Source organism: Sarcophilus harrisii, chromosome 1 (assembly GCF_902635505.1).
Source record: "Sarcophilus harrisii chromosome 1, mSarHar1.11, whole genome shotgun sequence".
NCBI classification, from domain to species: Eukaryota; Metazoa; Chordata; class Mammalia; order Dasyuromorphia; family Dasyuridae; genus Sarcophilus; species Sarcophilus harrisii.
This window is the reverse complement of record NC_045426.1, coordinates 101811416-101839310: the sequence shown is the minus strand read 5'-3', so window position 1 is coordinate 101839310 and position 27895 is coordinate 101811416. Positions and strand designations below refer to the sequence as shown.

Here is a 27895-nt window from a genome sequence, read left to right as displayed (position 1 = left end):
GAAGTGGGTGGAACATCTTTTCTCCTATTTAAAAGAATAAATGCTTTACCCAGAGATCAGAAGCCAATCAATAAATATTCATTAATCACTACTTATGCTTCATATACCGTCCTAAGCACTGTGGATAAGGAATAAAAGTTCCTGGACCTATGATTTCACTGGCAAAAGGAATTAACACAATACTAATGCAAAAGGCATTGGAGACACAAAAACAAAAATTAAATATTGCCAGGAAAATTACTATATAGATTCAGCCCTAAGGGAAGAATGGAATAGTTGGTGAGGTTTCTTTCAGTTCTAAAAATCTTTTACAAATAGCCGTTTGAAAAAAAATGTACTACTAATCTAATGGATACAAGCAAATATCCCCTATTAATAAACAGAATGATTATCAACACCATATACAACACATGAGAAGCTTCATTACTAAAGGTAGAAAAGACATGTGAGAAGTAGGGATATATATTTAAGCAAACAAACAAAAAAAGATAAATGGGGTAATAGCCATTTTCATATTCATTAAAATGTTACGCGTACTGGAAAATAAGAAGCAAACATCCATGAGTAGGCAAAGTCTTAGATGAGATTTATGCTAGGGAAAATTAGTTCTAAGTTGCAGAAACCTGAGTATAGAGGCACATCTTCCTCTTCCCTCTAGCAGCCTTTAAGAATAGGTTTCCAGCATTATAGCCAGACCAGGACCTAGGATATATTTCAAAGCAGCAGGAAATAAAAATGAGGAAAACAAAAGATCATAGAACCTTTGGCCACCTTCCACATGGCAGAAGTTCTGTTCAAACAATTTTATTCCTTTCTTTATTTTCATACGTCTTTTTCTGAAAAGAAGACTCTCTGCATCTGCAATTCTCTTTTCCTGAATTTCTAGAATTGGATGTGTCTCCTTTCTGTACTTCAAGGCTTCTACTACTACTTCTATACTTCAAGAGCAGCTCCCATGCTCTTCCCAAATCCCAAAAGACCTTGGCTCCTAGTAGTATACTTTCTTTCTTCAGTATGTCCTAACTTCCTGCTAAATGAATAAATACCATCTCCTTCAAATATGAATAAATCTTTACTAAATGAAATGCAGTATTTTTCATCATGTTTCAAATCCTTTAGCTACCAAAATTCTTAAGTGAATAATCTCTTCTTGATCTACTTTTCATCCCGTTTCAAATCCTTTAGCTACCAAAATTTTTAAGTGAATAATCTCTTCTTGACGCTTGAATTTAATATCCATCCTCTTCTTAACAATCTAATATATAGCTTATATCCTTGCCACTCTGTTAAAACTGTTTTCTCCAAGGTTATGAATGACCACATTTTCAAATGCAAGGAATTTTTCTGTTAGAATTTTTCCAGACTATCACCTAACTCCTTCTTTCTATAATTCTATTGCTTCCATGTAGTCGCATTATTTCATACTATTTCTATCCCATCCTTCATATATATGATGACCCTAAAATCCTTTTTCAGCTCTAAATCTATGATAACACAAAACAACAATATTAACTGTCTACTATGCACCAGGCACTATTAGATGCCAAGAATGCAAAGACAAAAAACAAAAACAAAAGGAAATTATCTTCTACTGTAGGGGTGGGGACAGAAATAATATATTTACAAAACAGAAACAAACTGATTTTGAAGGACAATAGAGATAAAGATGGGGGAGAAGAAATCAGGATAAGCTTCCTATAGAAGGTAGCACTCATGCAAGTCTTGAAAGTAGTAAAGAATTTCATGAATTGGAGGTAAGCATGGAGGTAAATAGATAGTAGACTGACCCATGGGAAACAATTATAAAAAAGGTAGAGATGGTCACTATATGGCCTATATAAGGAACAGCAAGTACACCAATTTGACTGAAGCTTATGTATGAAACAGAATAAAGTATATCTTAAGTGACAAAAAGAGAAGATAGTCTAAAGAGCTTCTTGAAGCAGGAGAAATAATATAGTTAGACCTATGATTTGAGAATATCCATGAAGATGGACTGGAGAAAGTAAAGATTAACTACAAGATCAATTATGAGGCTACTGCACAAGTCTGGGCAAGAAGCAAAAATTGTCTGAATCTGGGTGGTGCTTGTTGGGTAGGTAAAATCAGCAAAATGTCAAAAATAACTGATTATGAGCTACTGAGGAGAAAAAGAAGAGACAACATTGACTCTAGACTGGGTCACTAGAAGATTGTTGGTGCTCAAGATAACAAAAAAGAATGTCTGTAAAGGGCACAATGGACAAGCATATTAATGTACTTCTGATAGAACTATAAACTGACCCAAACCAGATATAAAATGGGTATCCATCAATTGGGGAACAAGTATATAAATTATGGCATGTTCATGAAACAAGAGTATTATTGTACTATAAGAAATGTGGAAAGAGATGAGATTCAGAGAAATCTAAGCAGACTCATGAGCTGCTAGAGAATGAAGCAAGAGGAACAAACAAAAGTTCCCATTTTATGTACAGTCCTCTTTTCCTACCAAGGCTGTTCAATGCAGAAGATAGTATAATCAAATGAAAGGTTTGGGTTTGTTTTTTTTTTTTAAAGGACAGAGACATTTCTGTCCACTAGAGTAGGAACTAGTAAATAAAAGACTGAAAATAAAGGAAAGGAAAGGGACAACTGAAAACTCCCAGAGGAAGCATGGGGGAATAGAATCAAAGGCACAAAGAAGATAAGTGTTTACAAGAGCCACCACTTCCCCTATAATTGGAGAGAGGATGAAAAAAGATGATTCAACATGTAATAGTGAGACGAGGAGGAAAGTGACAAATCACCCCATCTTTTCATTTATGAAGTAATGTCCTCAGTTAAGATGGTATCACTCTCGTCTCCAACACAGAATCCATCTAAGCACATCAGCCTCCTTTATTAGCATTCTTTCCTTTTCAAAATTTATTTTATACATTTAGCGTATGTACTACCCACATGCACAGACTGATCCTTCATCTAATTGATTATTAGCTCCTATTTTAAATCAACTCCTAGTACAATGCCTAGAGCAAAGCAAGTATTTCTAAGGGATAGCATAATCAACAGAAGCACTGAGCACTGCCAGAAGAGTCAACACAATCCACCCTGTAGGACCGAGAGTGATCATCACAAGCTACACTGCTATTCTGACCTGTGCAGTGTACTCTTCTTCCTCTACCAGGAAAGAAATCAATAATATTAAGATAATTAAAATAAATCTATACCTAATTAAGTTTTATTTCTTGTAACTGGAGTTGAGGAAATTGAAGCCAACAAGGTTAAGCAACTTGGCTAAGATCACAAACTCTTAAGTATCTGAGACCAGATCTGAACTTGATCTTCCTAAGTCTAGGTCTAGCAATCTCTCATGCCCATCTCTCATTGCCAGCTAACTAATGAAGACATCTTAGATGTCTATCTATAGTTTCCAAGTCAATATACATAAAACGTTAATGTAATGGGGTCTTTCCCCCAACATCATATTTACTAAAATAACATAAAAATAACCCAAAAATACATCAAAAATTAGATACAATGACCAGTATTGGTTTCAGAATCTTAATGTGTTTATGAAATATACTCTGCTCCAGCTCTATAGAGGTCATAGACTCCAAGTGTGAAATTTTGCATATGCTCTCAGATTTTAGTCTCTCTATATAAACTTGGTTTTGTTTTGTTTTGTTTTGTTTTTGCTGAGGCAATTGGACTTAAGTGACTTGCTTAGAGTCTTGCAGCTAGGAAGTGTTAAGTGTCTGAGGCCAGATTTGAATTCGGGTTCTCCTGAATTAAGAGCTGGTGCTCTATCCACTGTGCTATCTAGCTGCCCATTAACTGGTTTTCATTAACTTTTTATTTGTCACAAGATTCTGAGGCAGGAGTAACTGAAAAAAAACTGTGGTATAAAAAACAAAAATCACTTAAAACTTTTTTAAATGAGGAAATTCAGACCCAGAAAAGTTAAGTAATTTACCCAAAGTCACAAAGGCTGTAAGTGGATTATGTTGGAATTAAAACCCAGATCCTGGCTCCATAACTAGTATTTTCTCCATTTTCCTGCCAAACATTAATAAGGCCAACTCTTTCTCTTCAAATTTTATCCATCCTTTCAAAGTCAGATGAATACTATTTCCTAATTTCCTATCTCAACCTATCCCAACTACTCTAGCCTGCATTTTTTTCATTCTTTGCATTCGTATTGTATTTGTACATTTGTAAAATCACTAAATGATATATTATTATTTTAGAAATTTAGAAGCATAATGAGGTTTCTTGAAATAGCACATAAGCCACTCAAGGAAAGAGACTATACGGTATTTGCATTAGCCAACAGTACTTAGCACAGTACTACAGACATTCAATACATGATTTTCTAACACAGATTTATCCTTACCTCCTCTGCCAGATGATCTACTTCTTTTTTGAAAGGATCTAGCATTGGTTTTGGAAGTACACAACTTTCTCTGTTCTGAGCTGACAATGGTTGAGATCTGTCCATTTGGATACTTTTTTTGTTTTTAGAAATCGATTTTTCTTTATCTCTAACAGATTTTGTCTTCACATCCTAAAGGAGACAAAAACATTACACGTGTAAAGTTTTACTAATTCTCCTCCCACCCCTTAATTGTACGACAAATAATTTAGTACCCACATTTGGGGGGGGCGGGGGGGGAGGAAGCTGAGGCAATTGGGGTCAAGTGACTTGCCCAGGATCACACAGCTAGGAAGTGTTCAGTGTCTTGAGGACAGATTTGAACTCAGGTCCTCCTGATTTCAGAATTGGTGCTCTATCCACTGCACCACCTAGCTGCCTCTACCCACATAATTTTACATTAGAGATACATCATTAATAAAGTCTTGTCAATTTAAGAGTAAAATTAACTAGTGTTAAAAATTCTTTTTATTTTTAATTGGGAAAAAAAGTGAGAAATATGTTTACAGACTAATCATTATATGTGATTATTAGGCTTACATTAACTTTTGTTTTGAAATAAATTAGATAATGTATTATTTCCCCAAAGCATACTTTTGCAAATAATGGAGAGCCTCCTTAACTTTGTTAACTAGCAATAAACCTGTAAACAAATGATAATACCAAAGGATCCTAGAAAAATTCTAAAAAAATCATAGGCGACCAGCAGGCAGCATTTTTTGCAATTCCAGATAACAGGAGAATTTCTAACCAAATAAAGAATAAATGAAATCACAAAGAACAAAAAAAGCCATTCTATCTAAAAAGGAGTAAAATTTTTGTCCATGCATCTTGAAAAAGGAAACTAACAAATAAAGAAAAGTAATTTCATCAAATCTCTGATAAAAAATCATATATATAAGGAAGTTGATATAAATTTATAAAAGCAAGAAGATGGTCATAGGAAGTTAAAGATAGAAACTGAGCTTCCATATATGTCACAATATTCACAGTATCACTTTCTGTCACAAAGCCAAAGTAGGGATCACTAAGAGGATTTAAAATTCCTTAACTATAACTGAGGGATACAAGATTTGATCAACGGAAAGTAACTAATGGAATCAGAACTTTGTCCAAAGACAAATTCTATATTTTCATCAATAACCTGGATTAAAGTATAGATGGCAAATTGATCAAATATGAGGAATAAGACAAATTGAGAAGACTAACTGATATGTGGGATTATAAAAGGCATCCCCAAAAACATCTCGACAGGATACAATGGTTTAGCTGAAACTTGGGATTAAGAATTTAAAAAGTCCAGGATGGAAATATGTAAAAAAGTCAGGTTTTTAAAATTATATACATAAAAGCATTCTATAATATAATGTTCTAGTCAAAAGAATTAATGCACACAAATAGGCACTTAAAAATATTTACTGATTAAACAAATCTCCATAATATAGATTTTAAGTTCCCAATAAAGGTATACAATGCACTAGCACTTAGCAAATGACTGATACACAGTAAGCACTTAATAAAACTATATTTTAAAAGGGTCATTGATAAAACATGCCCAAGAGGATAACTAGGACATTTCATACAAGAATAAGTTGAAGGAACTGAGAATGCGCAGTTTAAAGAGTGCTATGGTGAAACATGAGTCTTCAAAACAACATAAGGAAACACTTAACTAGCAATTAAGATCTGATCATAAATTGAATGAGTTGCTTTGTGAAGTAATGAGTTGTCCATTATTCTAACAGAGGCTGGATAACCAGCTTGTTGGACACTATAGAAGGGATCCATATTTGGGTAAGGATAACCCACATGACCACTGAAGTCCCAATGTATAAATGAAAATTTTATGAAAAAATTATGTTTAAATCAAAACTCTTTTAAAATGTACCTTTTCAAGTAACGGTGAACTGCTACTATCAGATGTTGTATCTGCCTGCACTGGAAGAACAGCTGCCCTAAAGGAAAAAATACCAAATGACCATTAAAAAGTAGAAAAGTCCTATTTAATTTATTCATTTGTATATTAAAAAGAATTTATCTGCCCCGTATCTGTCCGTTACGATTTCACTCAATTCGTCCCGGTCATCAAAAGGCAATTTTATCTTGGGAGAGCTTGTGACAATTAGAGCAATAATTCTGCTCTACTTGTGTATCAGCCTCCCAGAATGAAACTTTTGTGTCTGTACTCTGATGAGATTTTTTTTCATTTGGAACAAAGATCATTTGAAACAAAAATTAATAACAAATATTTGTCTACAACAAAGTTCTCTAATCTTTTACTGTCTCAGGCTGGTGACTTATCTTCCCAAAAAATTTTAAACATAGATATTTTCCAATATTCTAGCTTTGGATGATCTTTTCCTGCCTTAATGTTATACTATGCACCCTCAAAAATTCAGTTACCTTATGTAGGGTAATCTATAGTTAAATGATCTATAATTAAAACTAATAGTAAAGTGACTTCTCCAAAGCCACATGAGAAAGAGAACCAGGTTTTGAACATAGTGCTCCACTACATCAATGGCCTATCAATGATTCTTCATGTTCTAAAACTGTTTTCTTTGACTCTTCCCTCATGCTTATCCATCATATCCAATCAGCTTTCAATTGCTAATAACAAACTCTCATATATATTACAGGAATAGGAACAATGGTTCACCCTTTGACTTCCACTAAACTACCCTATTTCAAACCTTCATCAACTCCTACTTTTTAGCTGCCTAACTCCCTGCTTCTAGTCTCTTTAATAATATTCTTCAAAACGCTGCCCACAAAATCTTAATAATATGCTATATTCGTGATGGCACTTATCTATTTAAAAACCTTCTATGGTCAGTCAATTCATCAAATAAAGTTTAAATTCTAGGATTCAGAGTCAGCCACAATTTGGTCTTCACTTTCTGGCAAACTGGACTACTCCCTGTCCTTTGTTCTTATCCTGTCCTCCTCTATACCTGCCTCTCAATTTTTCATGCTATTGTATGTCTATTTACTATTGGAATATTTAGGTTCCTTTAGCCCTAAGTTCCAGTTAAAAAGTCCTGTTGTCTTTAAGAGCCAACTCATTATCATAAGCTTTCTATGAAGTCTCTCTCTAGAGCTTTCTAAGTCAAAATGATTTCTTCCTCCTCAAAATTCCTCATGCCCAGACCTCTCTTCTGTACTCATCTCATTTTGCATATGGCATGGTTCTTGTGTATTACAGTATAAATTTCTAAAAGGCATAGTTGTTTTCTTTTAACTTTATATCCCAAGTGCTTAGCAAAACTGCATTTATTTTGTTAATCAGTGAAGAGCTCAAAGAATGTACCTCCTCTGAAAGATCATAACCCATCCACATCTTCTCATCCTGGGCAACGTTCCTTCATCTCTTAACTAGAACCTGTCTGCCCAATAAGCTGGGAGCCACCTTCTAGATTTCTTAATATTGCTTAGATACCAACGAGTCCGGTGGTTATTCTTCATTCTTGTTAAATGAATGGTCCTCCTCTTTTCTGTTAACCAATTGCTCTGTTGAAATCTTTTATGCTACTGCTCCTGTTTGATTCTTCATTAGTAATGCATTGTAACACAGTCCTGCCTACTATGTCCCTCTCCATTGTCCTTTACATAACTTTCAACTTTGTCAGAGAATGGGATATGCCTTGACTCAGTCACACAGTATCAGTGGAAGAATACTAACCATAAAAAAAGATGGGATTTGCTCTTGGTCTTAGCACCAAATTGTCAAATTCCAGTTTACCATGAGAGCAAGATAAAAGAAGAAACAAAAGCACACGTTAAAAGCACAAGAGAAAGATGAGGCAGAGGTATTAATAGTCAGCATTTGTACAATGCTTTAATGCTTCCAAAGTTCTCAGTTAACCTCATTTATCCTTACAAGGTATAAACTATTATTCATATATTAACATTAGGATTTAGGAGAGAGAAGAGTGACATTCCCTGGATAAATAACAGCCGCTAATAATAAGTACCTAAGGCACTATTTGAATTCAGATCTTCCTAGATAGTACTTTAGCCACTACACTATCCATGTGGTTCTGCCCAGAGACCCCAGGTGTAGAGATATGAAATGTTTAAACCTTTGGTCACACCTGGCTGAAACCTTCCAATGTCATGTTATCCAGGTCTATACCAGCTTTCCCAGTTCATCCACTTGATCCAGAACACTATTCTCTAGCATATAGTATAATGTTACTACTATTTGAATTCTCCTTAACACAACACATTATTTTTTAATGCAATATCTACCTGCCCAACATCAATTCATTCAAGTTATGTCCCATGAACAATTTTGACATGCTAAACCTTCTGATTTATCATGGCTGAGTGTGGCATTGTACAATCCTTTTTTTTTTTTTGGGTTAAGAAAAAGGTGGAATTCTAATTTAAGAAAAAGTTTGGGGCTGCTAAAAGCACTACTTTTTCACAAACCAAGCCAATCTACTCTCTTCATCCTGTCCAATTATGGCCTTAATTCAGTCTGAACTCTCTCTCCTTACACAAAGTGTTGACAAAACAGTCCCCTGAATTGTCCATACAACTGATGTTCAAACCACTCCAATTGTTGTAGTGTTCAAACTCTTGTATATTTACAGATCTCACTGAAGAGTTTCTACAATGTTCAGAAGTACATTGCAATCACAGCAACTATAATCTACAAAGCGGAACATTTGGAGGACCTCATAATCTATGATTTCTTATGTTTGGACTGTATATAAGAACTTCCATGACAATAGCAAAATAAATTGGCAAAGTATTTGTCTATATATTATCTCCCTGTTCTTCAAGGAATCTCCTACAGCTCCAGTGAATACACAAAAGACAAGTGTAGACGAGCTCATGAAGTGGTACTGTATTAATATTTAATCCAATTTTTTTTAACAGTTAAGTGATTCAAGATATCTGAAAAGGATACATTCTAAATGCCTACAAAAAGTTATGTTCCTCATATCAGAGTTTATGCTCACAAAAATATTATAAAGGAAATTAGATCCATTATTTCATATGTCTATTCTCCCATCCCTAAAATTTTTTTAAAAGTTTAAGTCCCCCTACACATAAACATACATTCACTCTCTGCAAATTCTTAAAGGTATGAAAAGGGGACAAATAGGCTTTCACTGAAGGTCACACTTTTATAGTCAACAAATGAATATATAGAATAGATCTCAATGAATTTGTCATATTAAAAATTCAATTTGACAACATAAAATTCTGCCACAACAAAAATTGTCTCATCTCTTAGAGTTCATGTCTTAAATTTAATGGGACACTTAACAAAGACTTGCTGAATCAAAATAAAATTTTGTCTCATCTCTTCTTGAGAAAAGAGCTTTTGGAATTTTATATAAGAGAACTGCACTCTAGGCTGAGAAACTCATTTCATTTCCACTAATATTTATTAAGTACCTGCTATGTAGAGATATTGAGCCAAGTATTGGTTGTGGCTGTAATAGCACTCTAGTTTTTCTATTCTGTCACAAAGAACCAAATATCCTTCAACTCTTATCGAGGACCCAAACCCCAAAGGAAAAAAAATTCTTTTCAAACAAGTCACAACACAAAAAGGACCTAATTTTTGGTGTAGGAGACTGATGATAATCTGAATGTATAAAACATCATCTCTTATTTCCCCTACTATAACAACAAAGCACATCTCATCTGAAGTTGGTAGTTCAATGAACATTATTATGGTCAAATAGTCAGGAAGATTGGAGTTCAAATTCAGCCTCAGACATTTACTATCTATGTAACCCTGGGCATGCCCCTCAACCTCTCTGGCTCAGTTTTTTCATCTGCAAAATAGGGATAATAGTACCTACCTCTAAGAGTTATTGTAAGGATAAAAATTAGGCATTTGTAAGTACTTTGCAAATATTAAAGTATCACATAAATGCTAACTATTTTTTAATAGTGTAAAGATGTCAGCTGTTTCATTTCCAACTCTTCAGAATAGGATAAATACTGCTAGCAACTAGTCAAACCAAAATCTTACAATGTATAATGCCAAAGTCACAAGCAAATTCATTATGGACTTGGACTTGTATCTAGTTTACTATCCCTATGAAGTATTCACACCAACATAAAATCTTTTAAGACAAAATAATTAGTTTCTTCTTCACTATGAAGTTGGGTAGGTGGTGCCCTCTCACTAATTAATAGGGAGGAAAGAAACAAAAACATTTAAAAAATTTTTTAAATTTAAATTTAAACTTCATCACTCCTAAATTAGGTCTTAATAGAATGCTTCATTACTTTGCTTTAAATTATCAGATTAGACTTCTGCATAAAGATATACTGCAACCTTATCTATGGTTAACCTCTTCTCAGCCATGAAATTGAAAGCAGACTGCCAATAATCTACTTGCATATAATAAAAACCCAATTAATTAGTTTGTCCAATTTCAAAAAACTCCATCTAATCAGAACTGTAAGGCAATTATGTATACTAATAATCACAAAAATAACTAACAAATGGTTCAGAAATTTATAAATATTACCATGATAGAATAATTTTTAAAACACATAAACTGCCAATTAAGATTTGTATTCAACAGTTCAAGAAATAAAATTATATTCATTATAAATAACCCACTTATTTTTTATAATAAAGAACAAAGAAAATTATCTCCTTACATAAGACATTAAATCTTTTTTCCCAATATATGATAATAATAAGAACTACTTGAGTCAATTAGAATATGAGACTATCACAAAAAACTGCTTTAAAAAGTATCCTAAAATGAGAAATGAAATTAAAAGGCAAATCAGTTCTACCTGTTCACTAGTTCATCCATAGTTCCTACTGCATCATTATCTTTCCAGTGGGACTTTTCATGGGTATCCTTCTTAGATGTATCTAAAAGAATAGTTTAATTATATTTTAGTTACTCAATGAGCCTCTCAAGATATCCAAGCATCTCAAACTTTTACTTAAAAAGGAATGAAAACAATACAAAAAATGACATAGTAATGTAGATAATTTGATAAAACAGAAAACAGAGTAACTAAAACTAAGTGAGGCTTTCAAAACAGAAAACTAATCTCTAATGGAAATAATCATACTCTCATATATACCTGTGACTTCATCAATTCGCAAATTTTATCCAATTACATTAATTTCAGTCTATTTCTGGTCTGTTTATCCTAATTCCTGTCCAGATCTCCTATAAATTCATCAGAAGGGATCCACTTTGATTGTGCTGGAGGTTTTCACTTTCTCCTAACATTGTAAGGGTACGCAGTAAATATACTGGCTGTCCACTAGTCCATTTGCCCTTCCCACATGACCAGGCCTTTTTCTCTTTCTAATCAACATTTTAAAATAACTCTTATTGTCCTTTTAAAAGTTTCCCATTGTTATAACATGTTATAACCAACTCATACCCATCACGCACCTCTCCTCAACTGTCTTCTGTATGATGTTTAATTCTTCAGAAACTGCCATCCTCCCCTCTCCCTTCTTCTCTCCCCCATTTAGTAATACTGTTTTATTTTGACACTTCATCAGAATGTAGAAAAAGCCCTGTGATCGCCAAATACCAACAGAAGACAAGATTTGACAGGTCTATGCCAGAAAGGTTTAAAATATGGCCTGAACAAAAGATTTCATTTGCTTTTGAAGTACAAGCCCATTTTTAAGTGTGGAAAGGCACATTACAGTAGGTTACTTAGTAATAATTTTGGTGGATACAGCAATTCATAAAGCAAAAGAAAAAAAAAAAGGAGGGAATGGCCTGCAGTCCTGCATAATCCCCTTACATTTCTGCAATGATAGTGATGGTGAGGAAAAGGTGAAAATAGTAAGAATTACAATTTTTAGCCCATCTACACACTTTAATTTGTCAAGACTCTAAATGTAAGACTTTTTTTTTTCCAATTACTACAGTGACATACTGCTAAGAACTTAACCATATCAATACTGAAAACTCTTTCTCTTAAAACTGAAGGAAAAAAAAAAAAAAAACAGGAGGAAGTTAAAGCTAAATGGAAGACTGAGTCAGAGACACTCTTTAAAGAGACAGAAAAGGTAAGTAAAGAGGGAAGTGCTGGAAGATGGCAGAATAAGGCAGGAAACTATCTGGCTTTCTCAAATTCCCCTAAAATAACTTAAAATAACACCTCAAAGTAAATTTTAGAGCAATAGAAATAATAATAAGTCAGGGTAAAGTAAATGTCCACCCTAAGATAATTTGACAGACCATGAGGAAAGACATCACCTTCAGGGTGTGTAATCTGGCCAGAATGAACTGCAAATACTTACAGATACCACAGAATCAACAAACAGCAAGCCTGGAAGCAGCTGTGTGGAAGGCAGCCTTAGTTTCTGAAACTATTGTCCTCATTGGTTTGGGAACTAGGCAACTAATCAGGGCAAGATTGGGGGAATGGGTGCTTGCTAGACAAGGAGGCCAGGAGCACTGACCAAATGGTCTTTTCACTGCTGCTGCTGGGAAGGAGATTTTGGGGCTGATCTGATCTGATGGAACAATCCTAATAAAATAAAAACTGAGTAGAAAGAGGTGAATGAAGCAAATTATCTCATACAAAATGAGATATAACATGAATGGAAAAATTGTTACAATGGAAGGAAGGAAAGAGTGAAGGGCAGATAGTGCAAGAATCTTATTCTCATCAGAAGTAAATTAAAGAAAGAATAACATTATAAAATATAACTTTAGTGGGGTAAAAAAAAAAAAGTCCTAATTTTAAATAGAATTAGAAAGACAAGTGAATGGGGATAAGAGAGGGACTTTTAGGAGGGCAAATTAGAGTAATTAGTAATAAATTAGTTAGTAACTAGTTAGAAGTAAATTAGATTTCTGAGGTGGGTTGAATAAAAAAGAAAAGGATAAACAGTGAGGAAAAATAGAATGGAAGGAAATATACAACTAGGAATTATAACTTTGAATGTAAAAGGGATGAACTTACCTATAAAATGGAAATGAATTAACGGTGGAAAAAGTATCAGAATTATAATAATGAGGAATTTCAACTTCCCCTCTCAGAATTAGATAAATATAACCAAAAAATAAATAAGAAGTCAAGGAGATTTATAGGATTTTAGGTAAGTGAAATATGATAAATATCTGGAGATAAATGAAAAGTATTTATCGTTTTTCTCAGTGTACAAGATACCTTTACAAAAACTGATCATATGTTAGGCCATAAAAACTATCAATAAATGCAGAAAAGCAAATGCAAATATCACCATGGAAAATAAAAATTTAAAACTAATTGGAGACTAAATAACAATCTCAAAGAATGAGTGGGTTAAAGACAAATCAGAAAAATAAGTAATTTCATTAAATGGAATGAGAATGAACTCTTATTAAATGAAATGAGAATGACATGTTTTAAAACTTATGGTATGCAGAAAAAGCAGTAAATCAGAGGAAAATTTTTATTTATAAACATACCAATAGACAAAAAAGTAGATCAATGAATTATCTATGCAATCTTAAAAAAAAAAAAAGAAACAGAAAATTAACCAATTAAAAATGCCCAATTAAACACCAATGGAAATCCCTGAAAATTAAAGGTGAGATTAATAAAACTAAATGTAAGAAAGGCAGTGAATTAATAAATATTACAAGGAATTGGTTCTATGAAAAAAATTAATAAACAAATTGGTCAATGCCAATAGACTTGTGATGGAGAGAGCCATCTGCCTCCAGAAAGAGGACTATGGGAAGTGATGTGGGTCACAACATAGTATTTTCATCTTTTTTGTTGTTTGCTTGCTCTTTTTTTTCTCATATTTTTTTTCCTGAGCAGCATGATAAATGTGGAAATACATATAGAGGAATTGCACATGTTTTTACTTTATTACTTGCCGTCTGGGGAGCAGGGTGAAGAGAAGGGAGGAAGGAAAATGTAAAACACAAGATTTTGCAAGGATGAATGCTGGAAACTATCCATGCATATAAATTGAAAATAAAAAGCTATTATTTAAAAAAAAAAAAAAAAAGCCTACTGTAATAATCCAGGGGAAAACTGATAATGGCATAAACTAAACTGGTAGTCATATAATTAAAAAGTGCGCGAAGTATCATAGATGCAAAATTGACAAGAACTGGCAACTGACCATTTTTAAAGTGAAGGAAAATGGTGGAGACAAAGATGAACACAAGGTTATAAACCTGGATAACTAGAAGATGGTAGTGTTCTCAAAAGAAGTTGAGAAAGGGAGTAGATTTGAATGGGAAGATAAACTCTGTCTTGTACACATTAAGTTTGAGATTCCTAAGAGACACCAAATAGAAAATACCTACACATAACTGTCAATGTGGGATTGAAGCTCAATCGCTAGATTTGAAAATCATCACAGAAAGCTGTTAATTTAATTCATTAGGGGGTAGAGATCCAGAGAAAGAAATAAGATCACATGCCAATCTCATTCCTCAAAAAATATGGTCTTTCTAATGCAGCCCATTCCTTCTCACAGAATCCAAGAACTTTTATGATAATGGTAGAGGACCCTGAAGACAATTATCCAATTATCCAGAGAGATTTAAGGATTTCAGAGATAGGAGTCTTTTCCACAATATACCACAACAGTACTAAAGGGCATTAATAAGATGTATAAGGTTTATAATGTAGTGGATAGAGTTCAGGACTTAAAGAACCAAAATACCTGACTTAATTCCATCTTGGACACTTAGAGTAGATCTGTGTTAAGTTTCTATCTACAAAATTAAGGGTTTTAATAGGATTATTTTCAATCCCTTCTAACCCTAAAATCTGTTGACTTAATGATATTTTTGGCTAACCACATTGCTATTTGCCTGCCCTCATATCTGTCCTGCCCAATATCAACCAGCACTTCGATCAGTGTCACAGCTAAATCTTAGATTACTAATCCAGATCCTAATAATTCAAGAACCTTACCAAGGAAAAATATGAAGAGCTTAAAATATTTATAATAAAAACTTCAAAAGCCACAAAAGTCTTAGGAAAAATCACATGAATGACAAACCTGGAAGTGATATGGGATATTGAAAGAAGATGCTGCTTTCATAAACTTCTTCTGAAGCCGGATCAAAAGAAAGAGGAGACATTGCTGGTAAAAGATCCAGAGCCTTAAAATGAACAAAATTAACATCTTGAGATAAATACATTTCATTTATTGCTACTGCAATACTTCCATTAAATTGATCTCCAAGTGATTCTTTATAATACCCAAATTTACCAATATTTTTAAAATTAGTTTTCCTTTTTATATGTATGGAAAGTACCCACCAGAGAGGTATAGGACTTTTATTTACTTGCTCCTCTCTCTCCTTCTTCCTCAAGCTTAAAATGGTAAAAGTACCTCAGATATTAAAAGTTTAAACTAAAGTCTTTACTAATAAAATCTGTATCTCAGATTAAGTTTGCCAAACATAATTAATGACTATACTGTTTCATGATGCATTTATGTATTTAAGATAATATACAAGCAAACTTATATTTGAACACTAGACCTTATAAATACTGATTCAAACACAATAAATCTCTATATCCCCACCAATTCCAAAAAAATGGGCAAAAAAACAAATTATTCCCATACCTATACTTTAACAGCAAAGTACAACAGAAAGAAATGGCAAATGACTCCTGTATCTCTGCTTTCAAGAAAACTCCCATGGGCAATATGGTCCATTGGCTCACAAGGAGTCAAATATGACTGAACAACAAAAACAAAGTAAAAACATTAACAGTATTACTTACTGGTGTCTCATCTTTAATTAGACTAAAAGGAGTCTGATTAAGGAATTGTTCCCACTTCTTATTCCATTCTTTCTGTTTCTCAGTATTTGATTGCTTTACTAAAATAGCTTCTTCTTTTATTTTATTCCTACGATAGACAAAACACTGTTCAAAAATCATAAAAATCTGTTGCAAACAATGAGAAAATTGTACAAAATAAAGCTGTGAAAAGTAAATATAAGCCATGAAAAAACATATTTTAAATATACAACATAACATTTCTTAGAACTAAAGGAATGATCTATAAATAACATTGTAAATAGTTAACTTCTCTTTTTTGGGGGGAAGGCAAAAGAGATTCCAATCTTATTTCACAGCAAATATATTCATTCCGAGTAGAATCTCACTAGCTAACTCACTATCTACAATAATTCATTGGCACCCTATATTTCCTTAATTGACTTCAATAAGTGTTAACAATATAGTATTATTATTAGATATTAAAATAGTATTATTAATAATAAGGCTTAATAAGTAATAAGCACTTATAAAAAACCTGACTCTAAGAGAATCATTTTCTTTTCTTTTCTTTTTTTTTTTTTTGAGAGGGAGAAAAGCTATGTAAATTTGAGTGAGCAATTTAAGTCAAACAAGGAAAAAACATACTGATTTTACTGAATAGTTCAAACATTTCTTATAGGTTAAGAAGAAAACAATGTCGGATACTAAATTCTATATATTTATTTGGCAAGGCTGATACAAGTTGTAACTATATCAAAAGCAAACCATTCTACTGACAGACATTATCTAGGATATCCTACCCTTACCTACAGATGTTCTTAAAAGACTGTTTTAATGTTTTTTTGTTTTTTTTTGGGGGGGGGGGAGATCTCTGAACCCTCCCAAGGTATCTTGAGATTTACTGACTATATTTCTTTCTTAAGGACAAGGTCTTAAAATCACAATCATTTTTGATTCTTATTATCTACCAATAAGTTCCAGGCCAAGCCCCATTTGGTCATAGTTTTGGTCCTCATTGACTCAGATTGAATGTAAATAGCAATCATTTGTGTTCTGGCTAGAAACCCTGAGGGCCTTTCCCTCCCAGACTGATTGATTGGATTTTTTTTTTCTTTTGACTAGGTCAGTGGTTTTCAAAATGTAGTCCAAAGAATCGTTGGGGTCTCTGAAACCCTTTCAGAGGGTCTACAAATTCAAAATCATTTTTTATTTCTAATATAGTAAATAGCTATACATATAACCCATGTGAACAAAAACTCTTTGAACAGATTCTCCATAGTTTTTTTAACATGAAGATACTGAGAACAAAAGTTTGAGAACCACTGGACTAGGTGAAAGGAGACTATCTTGCTTCAATTGCTACCTGTTGAAGACCTTAGTTTAAAAAGGCCAAGATCTCCCATTTCATTCAGGGTCATCTCCAATCCTCCTGGATCTATATGGCTCTGGAGGAGAAAGTGAGGCAGGTGACCTTGCATAGATTCCCCCTCAAGTCCAACTCATTTGCATGTCATGATATCACCTTCCTGATGTCATTGCCTCTTCAAGAATGAAGGACAAACAACAGCAATAACTTCCTCCCCAATATTAAAAACCTATTAAGTTTTCTAAGCTTCAAATAGGGTGTAATAAGCTGAAACTGACAATTACCTACTCCAGGTATTATTAACATTTTTTTATGTCACAGACTATTTTGGCAGTCCAGTAAAACCTAACAACCCCTTTCTCTGAATGACGTTTTTAAAAGCATAAAATAAAATACATTACAAAGGAAACAAATTACATTAAAAGTTATTAATATATTTAAAAAATAAATTGGCAGATCCCTAGTTAGTCCAAGATAAGCAAACAATCTCAAATAAGCAAAGCAATTTCCTCAAAGTCACAAGGCCAGTCAAAGTCTGAGTCAAGACTTATAATCCAAGTCTAGTGCCTCCCAGCTCAATGTTTTTTCCCACTGCATACCTCATCTGCTGCACATATGATAATGAGTTTTTCTGAATTCTGGCTTCTCTTTCAACATAATTAAGGTCTGCTGTCAGTCTTGTTTCATCAATACAATTACGTTCATCTTTTAAAATTTTCAGGGCTTCATTTAGTAACTGAATAACAGTTAAAAGATTCAATTTTCCAGCTTCATAAAGGTTTCCTATAAATAACTTTAGAAAGGGAGAAAGTGTTAGTAAATACAGGAGGATTTTGTGAAAAGTGTGCTACATATTATACTTCTTTATATTTTTTACCACAGAAAAAAGTCGCCTGTACCACCACCAAGGGCTACATGAAAACACAAATATGCCCCTTGAATACAAAGTACACCCAATCTTCCAATGAACAAGTACACAAGAATAAATTACATACTATCCACATTTTAAATGAAAATTATCATATTGATATAAAAAAACTAAATCAATGAGAATACAAATACTAGTTTCATTACCTGAATGTTATCATATTGATATACAAAAAGACCCAGATCAATGAGAGAACTAGTACTAGATTCATTACCTGAATATAGATAACAAACTTTGACATGTCCAAGCTCTTTCAATACAATAATTCAAATAATAATAAAAAACAATATTATGAAGAGAACTTCTATGGACTGATAATACTGATAACAGCATATAAAACATTTGGGGGCAATTCAATGTTCTACCTATTTAATTCAACTTTAAGTTAAAAAAAAAAAAAAAAACTTCAAAACTACATGAAAAATTCTGAAATTCCTGTGCACGAAAAGAATACAGGAAGAGTCAGAAGATGCAGAAGTATTGAAGTGACCCAGTAAGTTTAAACTTCATGCAGGATCACAAAATGTAAAAGTAGCTAATCTCTGGGTTTATCATGCAGCAACTCAAAAGAATTAACTTGAATAAAGCCAATTTTACCCAATGTATGTGTTTAGGTAATGAAACCCTTATATCATAAGAATAATATTTTCTAAAACTGTTGCCTCAAATATTTTATCAGAGCAATAAAAGCAGACAAACTAATTAGTTAAAAGTCATTTTTAAGAAATTGTACAGAACGAAGAACTTACATGGGACATTTGTTTTTCAATTCTGTCCAGTAAAAGCCTTGGAACCTTAATAGTAACACCAGCTCCATCCAAAGTATACTGATCAACATGACCTGTAATGACCGAATTAACAACTTCTCTTTCTTTTTCCAAAAATGTAAGAGTTTCCATCACAGAAGCCCACATCAATCGAACCTTTGAAAGTAGAGATTATTTTTTTTTTTAAAGACTAAAGACTGAATATTATTTTAACAGTCTAAAAAATGCAGGGCAGGCAAGTAAAATTACAGTATTAATCCATTTATTTCTAAGAATAAATAAGACAAAGCTTCTTAAAAGTATTGAAGACACTTAAAAGGCACTTTAATAATTTGAAAGCATTGCCACAACTTTTAGAAGTACTTCTCAGTCACTGAAAGATAATCTAGCTTGTAATTAACAAAAGAACTTTATACTACTGAGACAGAGAATATATAACATTTCATTGTCAAGAAAAATCAAGAAAGGACCTCCTGCACAATGCAGTACACAACATAACAAGTTTATGAGAATAAACAAACAATTAGTTGCACTGTATGGCCAACCATAGATGGGTTATCTGCATCAAGGAAATGAACTTTCACAAGATTCATAAATATATGAATATTCCCTAGTCAGGGTATATGTTTTTTATGTTTGTTTTTTTAACCACTCAATACCAAAATAATGAGAAAAAGTAATAGTTAACCAGCTTTACAAAGATGATAAACAATATAAAGAGCTATAATAAGGCAAAGATTAAATGTTTTTAGAGAACAAAATAATGAACTTCTCACCTTTTCAACTTTGTCTGATATGCTATTTTGGTCTTCATTCTGGCTCTTTCTAGTTAAAAATTAAATAATTTGGTTAGCTAGAACAAAAACCACACGATTTTGTAAGTCAATTCTTTTAATTAGTTAACAAATTCACCTACTAAACCCAGACTTAACAAAAATATACTTAAAATACTCACTTTTGTAATTTTTGCAATTCTGAGTATTGTGAATTCAAATCTCTTATTTGTTTAATCAATGATCTGAAAAGAAATAAAATAATTTATAATGTCAAATAAATTCTCTCATGCTAAGGAACACAAGGGAAAAAATTGTTCATCCCCAATCCTCAGTTTTTCTATTTTTCACCCAGGCAGAAAGATGATTTTAGCATTCACTTGAATACATATATTCTTCCTACTTTACTCAGCCACTGGTTAAAGGTCTTCCTATAATAATGTCATAGATTGAGGGATGGAAGGGGTCTTAACAGATTACAAATTCAATCCCACTCAATTTACAAATAAGGAAACTGAGGCTCAGAAACGTTAAATGACTTCCCCATGGTTACACAGCTAAGAAGTGTCTAAGAAGGAATTTCAACTTTAGTCTTTCTGACTACAAGTCCAACTCTCTATCCACTGTACCATGCTAACTCTCATTAGACACAAAAACAATAGTATTAGCAGTTAGGCATAAGGGCCAGTTCCAATGAATTTTCATATAGGCCTCCCATCTACACTATCTGCTGATGGGAACTCTCAGCAAAAAGTTCTTTTTGGCTAATCTATCATATTTCATTTAAAGGACAATTTTGAAGCACATATGGCTTAAAATGCAACTGGAAGGGCAATTGAAATTTTCTATTTTACAAAAATACTTACTGAGAATGTTCTTGGTATTGTCGAATCAGAGAATCTTCTTTTTGTAAAATTTGTAAAAACCAGGTGCGTCCTACATGGCATCTTGTAAAGGACTTACGAGGATCTTGAAATTTTTTATTAAATAAGTCTACAAAGCAATTAGGATCTAAATTTTAAAAGACAAAAAAGTCATGAATAACTTTGTATTCAAATGAATATCCTTTTAGTAACATAGCATTTAACTGAGATAGCTATCATAAAAGCAACATAAAACACTCTTATTCAAACATTTCAAGAAAATTTCAATTATTCATAGTGATAGGATGAATAAAAATGAAAACGATATGACTTAAAAACATTTTAACTATCTAGCTAACTAAAGCTCTAAGAAACCAAAGAAATGATATTGATTTTTTCCCTCCTTTCATTTCCAAAACAGGTAGTAGCTAACAAGCAAATGATCAAAGGCACTATGTATCAAGAAAAAGAATTATCAAGCTCAAGAGTTGGAAATGATCTCAGATTATCTGGTATAATCCCTGGCCAAAAGCATGAATTCCTTGGACCACATCCCTATCAACCAAAATCTTCCAATAATGGGGAACTCACTACCCCAAGGCAGTGTATTCCATTTTTGGACCGTTCTAATCATTAAGGATATGATACTGTTTTAAACCACCTGACATTCTACTCATACTGTTATGAAAGTTTCCTAGCATATTAAAAAGAACTTTCTAAAGCGTATTATCTCATAGGCAAATCCCTTAATCTCTAAGACTTTTCAGTTTTCTCAACTGTAAAATGAAGGTATCTTATGTAGCGAAGATAACCCTTAACAAACTTTAATGTAAAAGCATAAGATTACTTTCTCCCCGGTTTCTGATATATTTTCCTAGAACTCCTCCAACAAAGCTAACAAAAGCTGTCCTGTTTATTGACTTCCAAAGTTCTTGTTTTGTTTCTCAAAAATTAAAATTATGCCATTTTGCTTAACTTACTTTCAGAGTTGGTTTTAATATACTGCACTGCCACAAATCTTGCAAAAGAATACATGAGATCAACAAACTTATAGCCACCAGGAGAAAGAAACAAGGAACCAACAACTTGAGGAAAGCTGCTTCCACATTCATCCAAAAAAAAAAAAAAAAAAAAAAAGAAAAAGAAAAAGAAAAAAAGAAAATGAATTTAAATTTGGAGATCTACTCTTAAAAAGAATATTAGGGGGCAGCTAGGTGGCACAGTGGCTAGAGCACCAGCTCTGAAGTCAGGAGGACCTAAGTTCAAATATGGTCTCAGACACTTAACACTTCCTAGCTGTGTGACCCTGGCCAAGTCACTCAACCCCAATTGCCTCAGCAAAAAAAAAAAAAAAAAAAAAAAAAGTATTATGCTAGCATCTACCTACCATATGTTTCTTTGCTTAAAGTACAGCATAAAACTACTTTTAAAAATGCTGAAAGATTACAAAAATAAAAAAATGTGGGAATTAAAAAAAAAAAGAAAAGAAAAAGAAAAAGTACCAAAAACGTATAATCCTAATCCTGTCACAAACTCTCTGGGTGCCCTGTTTGGCAAATTCTTCACCTTTCTAATATGCTTCCTTACTCTTTTTATAACTACTTAGGCAGAGACAATTAGTGATACAATGGATAGAATGCTAAACCTGGAATCAGAAATATTTTAATGTGGCCTAAAACACTTCATGATCCTAGTTAAGTTTGCCTCAGTTTCAACAACTATAAAATGGGAACAATAACAGCACCTACACCTCAGAGTTGTTGAGCATCAAATGAGATAATTGTAATAAAGCATTTAACACAATAAGTGGCACCTAAGAAGTACTACATAAATGCTCATTCCCTTCCCCAATTCCCTGCTTAAAGAAAGCAACAGGTGACAAAAATCAAAAACACTGACAGACGCTAAACTTTCCCATATAGTCATATTAATAACAAAAACATAAAATTGAACACAACTCAAAAGAATTCATAGACAAAAGTCACATTGTGGAACACAGTACTGAGCATCATAAGATACATTTTTAAGTTCTAGCATATAGTGTTGGAACCAAAATCTCCTAGAGATTATTAAGTCTTGAGATTTCTCTAAATTATGGAAAAATCACAAGTCAACCTTATTTATGAAATAAGCTAAAACTTTTGCATCATTAGAAAAGTTTCTTTCAAACTCCACAAAATAAAGATTTTGTATGATCTAATTTTCCTTACCTATTTGTTTTGTTTTCTAAGAAATAATACAATTCTAAATAAAAAAATACTTTCCTAAATAGTTTCTGTGCATAAAATGAAGATTTTTTTAAAAATACAAATTCAAAGCTATGCCAATTAATATTTTCCCAAATAAATTCTTAATACCTTTAAGAATGTTAAAACAAAAATCCACTGAAAAATACTAAAGCCAAATTTTCCAGCTTTAAAATAAGAATACTCACAGAAATTCTTTTCAACCATTCACAACACTGTTTCCGAAATTCAGCATCAGCTTTTCGGTCTACTGGAGGCCAACAGAATCTTTTTATTTTTAAGGGGAAAAGGGGGAAAAAAAAAAAAAAAAGAATCATGACTAGTCCATTTAAGAGGGGAAAAAATCCTTTACCCTGATTGAGTCTAAGATGAATAGTAACACAATCAAGGTTGGTGGCATTTCTAATTAGTCTGTGTCTATGTGGACACTAAAAGATTAACAGGGGGCCATACATAAGGATTCCTACAGGGTCATATATTAGAACACCATTAAGGCATTCTATTTTTATCCAGTTGTTTCTGACTCCATTAGAGGTTTTTGGGGCAAAGATAATGGAGCGCTTTACAATTTCTTCTCTAGTTAATTTTACAAATGAGAATGTTGTTTGTCCTTCCTTCTAGAAGACGACCATGACATCAGGGAAGTGATGCTAAGATTTTTAACAGGTCTCAGTTTAACTGTTTTTTTTTTTTTTTAAATTAAGGATCATTCTTTAAACCCAAATCACTCTGGCTCTCACTGACTGGTCAACAATAGGTCCTAGGCAAAGCCCCACTCCGTCATGGATTGGGGCCTGATAGACTCAGAGCAAATGCCTTTCTCTCTCAGACAGAATTTTTTTTTTTTAAAGTAAAAGAGGCCATTCTCTGCCTCATTTTTTACTTAACTGCTGGTTGAGCATACCCCTATGTCAAACTGAAACTTGTTAAAGATCTTATCTTCAAAAAGTCAAAGTCTCCCACTATATCCAAAGTCATCTCCAATCATCCTAATCTATTTATCTGGCCACTGGACCCAGATGAATCTGGAGGAGAAAGTGAGGCAGATGACCTAGCACAGCCCTCACACACACAAATCAAGGACAAACAATATCAAATGAGGAACTGAAGCTAATAGTTAAGTGACTTGCCTAGGGTCACACAATGAGTATCTGAGGCCAAATTGGAACTTAAGAAGATGAATTAATTCATCAACTCTTTCTTATTTCAAGTCCAGTGCCCCCAAAGTGGTATATAACAGTAAACTACTAAAATTCCTCAATCAGGGATTATAAGTCTAAGGCTGCTTTAGCCTCCTGAAAAGGATTATGGTCCCAAAAAATAATGACTAATAATGAAGCCACAAGTCTTAACTCTATACTTATGAAACAAGTTAAGAATTTATCCATAGTTACAAAAATATATTCTAAATGAAGACAACAAAATATAAAGTATAATTTCCTGTCTTAATATTTTTGTCTAGGTAGCAACTAGTTCTGCTTTTTTTAGGATATACACCACAATTTTCATCCATTTATATTTTCTCTTTCAAAAGGCACGATAATAGAGTTGCAGAAGAAGAAGTCTCTGACATATAATTCAAACACCCTTACAGAAATTACCATTCCAAGTATTTAGTAAACTGTGGGTGGCAGTAGTAATGGGGGTACACATAGTAGACACGTAATAAATGACTACTAACAATCTATATAAAAATTAAATCTGAAGGAAATAGCTTTTGCCCTTTTGCAGGTCAGAGCTTAATTCTGACACAAAGTTATAAGTGAAATAAAATTAACCAAAATCTGAACCTGTACAAAAATATATAATTTTCAATATTGCAAATAATTAAAGTAAGACAGTGAAATCTGGGAGATTTTAAGTCAAAAAAAAAAAAGGCACAAGGCACTAGAATTGAATGCTCAGGCAAAGTTAGTTCAAAGAAAAAGTCCTGTGTCACATCAGAAAGTTGCTGAACTGCTTTTAGAACAATTAACATTTTTACATGGACATAAATCAAGTTGCATTTCCCAACTTTAACTCTGCAAAATTAAGGAACTTAAACTTTATATCATAGGTACCTGCCTGAAGCTTTAAATATCCTCTGAAAACACAAGCTTTGAGATAACTACTCAAAAAAATTTTAAATTCTATATAACTTATTAAATTTACATGTATTTTAATTTAATATGCAAAAATGGATAAAGTAAAAAATATTTTGCTCACCTGAATACTTCTTTAGCATGGGAAGGATTCAAAGTGTTAAACAAAAAGTAGGCAACTATGTGAAAGGCATCACTGTTAGGTTTGTCAAACATGCTCCTAATTGTTTTTTAAATAAGAGAGAATAATTAGTGAATATCAATAACAATATGCTTTACAAATTTCTTCTTTGAGGAAAAAAAATTAACTTAAGATTTCTCATTCATATAGACTGTAAAATATATAAAATCTAAGTGAATTTTGGGGGAATTCTGATCAAAAGAAATAATCTATAATATCTTGTGCCATTAATATTAGATTAATTCCCAAAAAATGCCTAATGCATCAGTGCATGGATCGATTAGCTCTAAATTCCTCAGATTTATTAAAGTTTGTGAGTCCTTGATATAAGATAATCATCAACTAAGATGCTGTATCTACCAAGAGAAACAAAGAAAACTAAGGAACACTGAAAGGCCAAGTTCCAGGCCACTTACATCTCTATCTTCAGAAGCAGAGCCCCATAATGGAAAAAGCAAGGTGTTGAAAGTCATTAGGGTTGAAGTCAGAGGTTTTGATGTTTACTACGCTGAACAATTCACTTCACCACTTTAAATTTCCCTTTCCTTATCAGTAAAATGAAAATAATCCTCATACAACCTTCTTTACCAATGCAGGACTCTGTATACTATCAAGTACTTTTAAAACAGGAATTACCCTAGTCTATTTTCTATGGGCTTCATTTTCTTCATCTGAAAATAATAAGGATTAAATAAATCTTCTCTTAAGATCCCTTCCAGCTCTAACATTTTATTTAGTACAAATGTAGATTGATTATAACAGGACACCTTACGGAATAGGTTAAATTCCACCGCATCTGAAGTTCTTTCCAATTCTGAGATTTTGGGACTCTGAAATTCCAAGTGGAACCTACAGATTCGTTCTCTAACCTATTTCGTTCTATATCTCTTGCTTCAGTAACGGGCTTTTATACTGTATTAGAGAGTACAAAGCTCTTTGCAAATACTCTCTCCCTTGACAACAACAATAATAATAATAATTATTGAATTGCAGAATATGCAATTTGCATTTCTATATCACCTACCTGCTGCAAGCCAGGCAGAGTGCAAAGCGCTATACAAACAAGTGTTGGGGAGGGAGATGCTGTTGTTATTAACCTCATTTTATGGTTGAGGAGGACCAGAAACAAGCATTTCTACACCATCTACTACTTTGCCAGATACCGTGCTATGAGTTTTACAATCGTTCCCTCATTTGAACCTCACAACCCTGAAAAAGGAGGGTGCTGTTATAGTTAAAGAAAAAAAAATTTCTAAAGCACTAAGGGCAGTATGCTTATAGCGCTTACAAATGCTGCATCATTTGGTCCTTGCATTTTTCAATTCAGGAAACTGAGGCAAAGTTCTAAGGCTACATCCGGTCTAAGCAGACAACCCTTCAACTCCAAAATCAAAGCATTTTAGCGCCCCCTCCCCCGAAAAAAATAAAGTCACGTGGGCGAGGGTTGGAATATGAAACTAAGTCTATAAAGAAGCCCCACTGGGGTGCAAAGGGTTCCTGGTCCTGGGGGACAAGCGTCCTTAGCTCTGCGCCTGGCACATAGTAGGCGTTTTAAAAATTAAACTACTAAAAGGGGAGTTGGGTGTCATAGTATATGGAGCACCGGCCCCGAAGCCTGAACGACCTGGGTTCAAATCGGACTCACACTTATTAGCTATGCGGGTCATTTAACCCCGATTGCCTCCAAAAGTAAATACATGAGATAAACAACACGTTTCCATCCCCACGCGACCCCGGTCCCGCCGCGCTGCTTACACGCCCAGCTTCGTGTGCGACGTGAGCTTCCCAGCTTCGGCCGCGGCCTTGTCCGGCTTGAAGCCCAGAGCCAGCAAAAAATGCCATAGGTGTTCCTTCTTCCAGGCCCCGGCCCCGGGGCCGCCGCCGCCGCCGCCGCCGCCGGCGCTCATGATTCCCAGCTGCTTCCTTCCGCGGCCGCGGCCCGGCGCACAAGGGAGGCCCAACGCAGGAGGCAACCGCAGCCCAGCGGGGAGGGACGGAGAGCGAGAACTGCAAAGTCCGAGCCCCGAGAAGCGTCTTTCTTCGCCGCTCAGAGAGACATGCCGCCACTTCTCCTCAGGCGGCAGCCGCCGAGACGACTACTTAGCCGCCCCCACCCATTCCAGTTCACAAGGGAGCCGCCATTTTGCTCTCTCGGAAAAACCGCCCAAAGCGATCAGGTTCAACGGAACCGCCAACGGCAACACCTCCCCACCCCCTGAGAATTGCGTCACTTCCGGAAACTCGCCCTGATGTGATTGGCCTGGGTTGCCCGGCCGCCGCAAGGCGCGCTCTTTCATCCGAGACTTTAACTAACGTTCCTCTTCAAGAAAATACGAGCCCCACAGTGCTTTGCGCGGATAGGAAGTGACAGATAAATGCGGGTGTGGCTAATAACCATCTACAGTACCGGCGTCCGACTCTCTGGCACTTTTTTGGCGGAAAGGAAAGGACGCCTTTTTGGAAAGGGAACAACGTTAAATTACCTAATGCTTTGGAATTGTGGCCGATTAAAGGGGTTTCACTTCTTTTATATCTCTTGCTTTTTTTTTAAAAACTCGGCT

The 27895-nt window shown here is 34.0% G+C and overlaps 1 protein-coding gene and 1 non-coding gene across 3 annotated transcripts in view; both read right to left on the bottom strand.

Annotated features, from left to right (window-relative positions):
* The window catches only part of HAUS6 (HAUS augmin like complex subunit 6), a 33834-nt gene extending 6180 nt beyond the window's left edge, over positions 1–27654 (bottom strand). The window contains exons 1-14 of one of the 2 annotated variants that reach the window (XM_023497964.2): positions 27090–27654; positions 25278–25373; positions 23261–23339; positions 21807–21939; positions 20830–20974; positions 20146–20208; positions 19967–20015; positions 19173–19346; positions 18095–18288; positions 16130–16256; positions 15396–15498; positions 11195–11276; positions 6303–6369; positions 4376–4546 (exon numbers count right to left, since the gene is read on the bottom strand). In XM_023497964.2, the coding sequence (XP_023353732.2) occupies positions 4376–4546; positions 6303–6369; positions 11195–11276; positions 15396–15498; positions 16130–16256; positions 18095–18288; positions 19173–19346; positions 19967–20015; positions 20146–20208; positions 20830–20974; positions 21807–21939; positions 23261–23339; positions 25278–25373; positions 27090–27241 (1635 nt within the window). In that variant the 5' untranslated portion in view covers positions 27242–27654. Of the gene's footprint in view, positions 1–4375; positions 4547–6302; positions 6370–11194; positions 11277–15395; positions 15499–16129; positions 16257–18094; positions 18289–19172; positions 19347–19966; positions 20016–20145; positions 20209–20829; positions 20975–21806; positions 21940–23260; positions 23340–25277; positions 25374–27089 lie in introns of those variants that run through there. The other variant, XM_031961465.1, reaches the window with a different exon arrangement.
* On the bottom strand, positions 6447–6577 carry LOC111719407. Its single transcript, XR_002769558.1, has one exon.
* Positions 27655–27895: the final 241 nt, after the last annotated feature.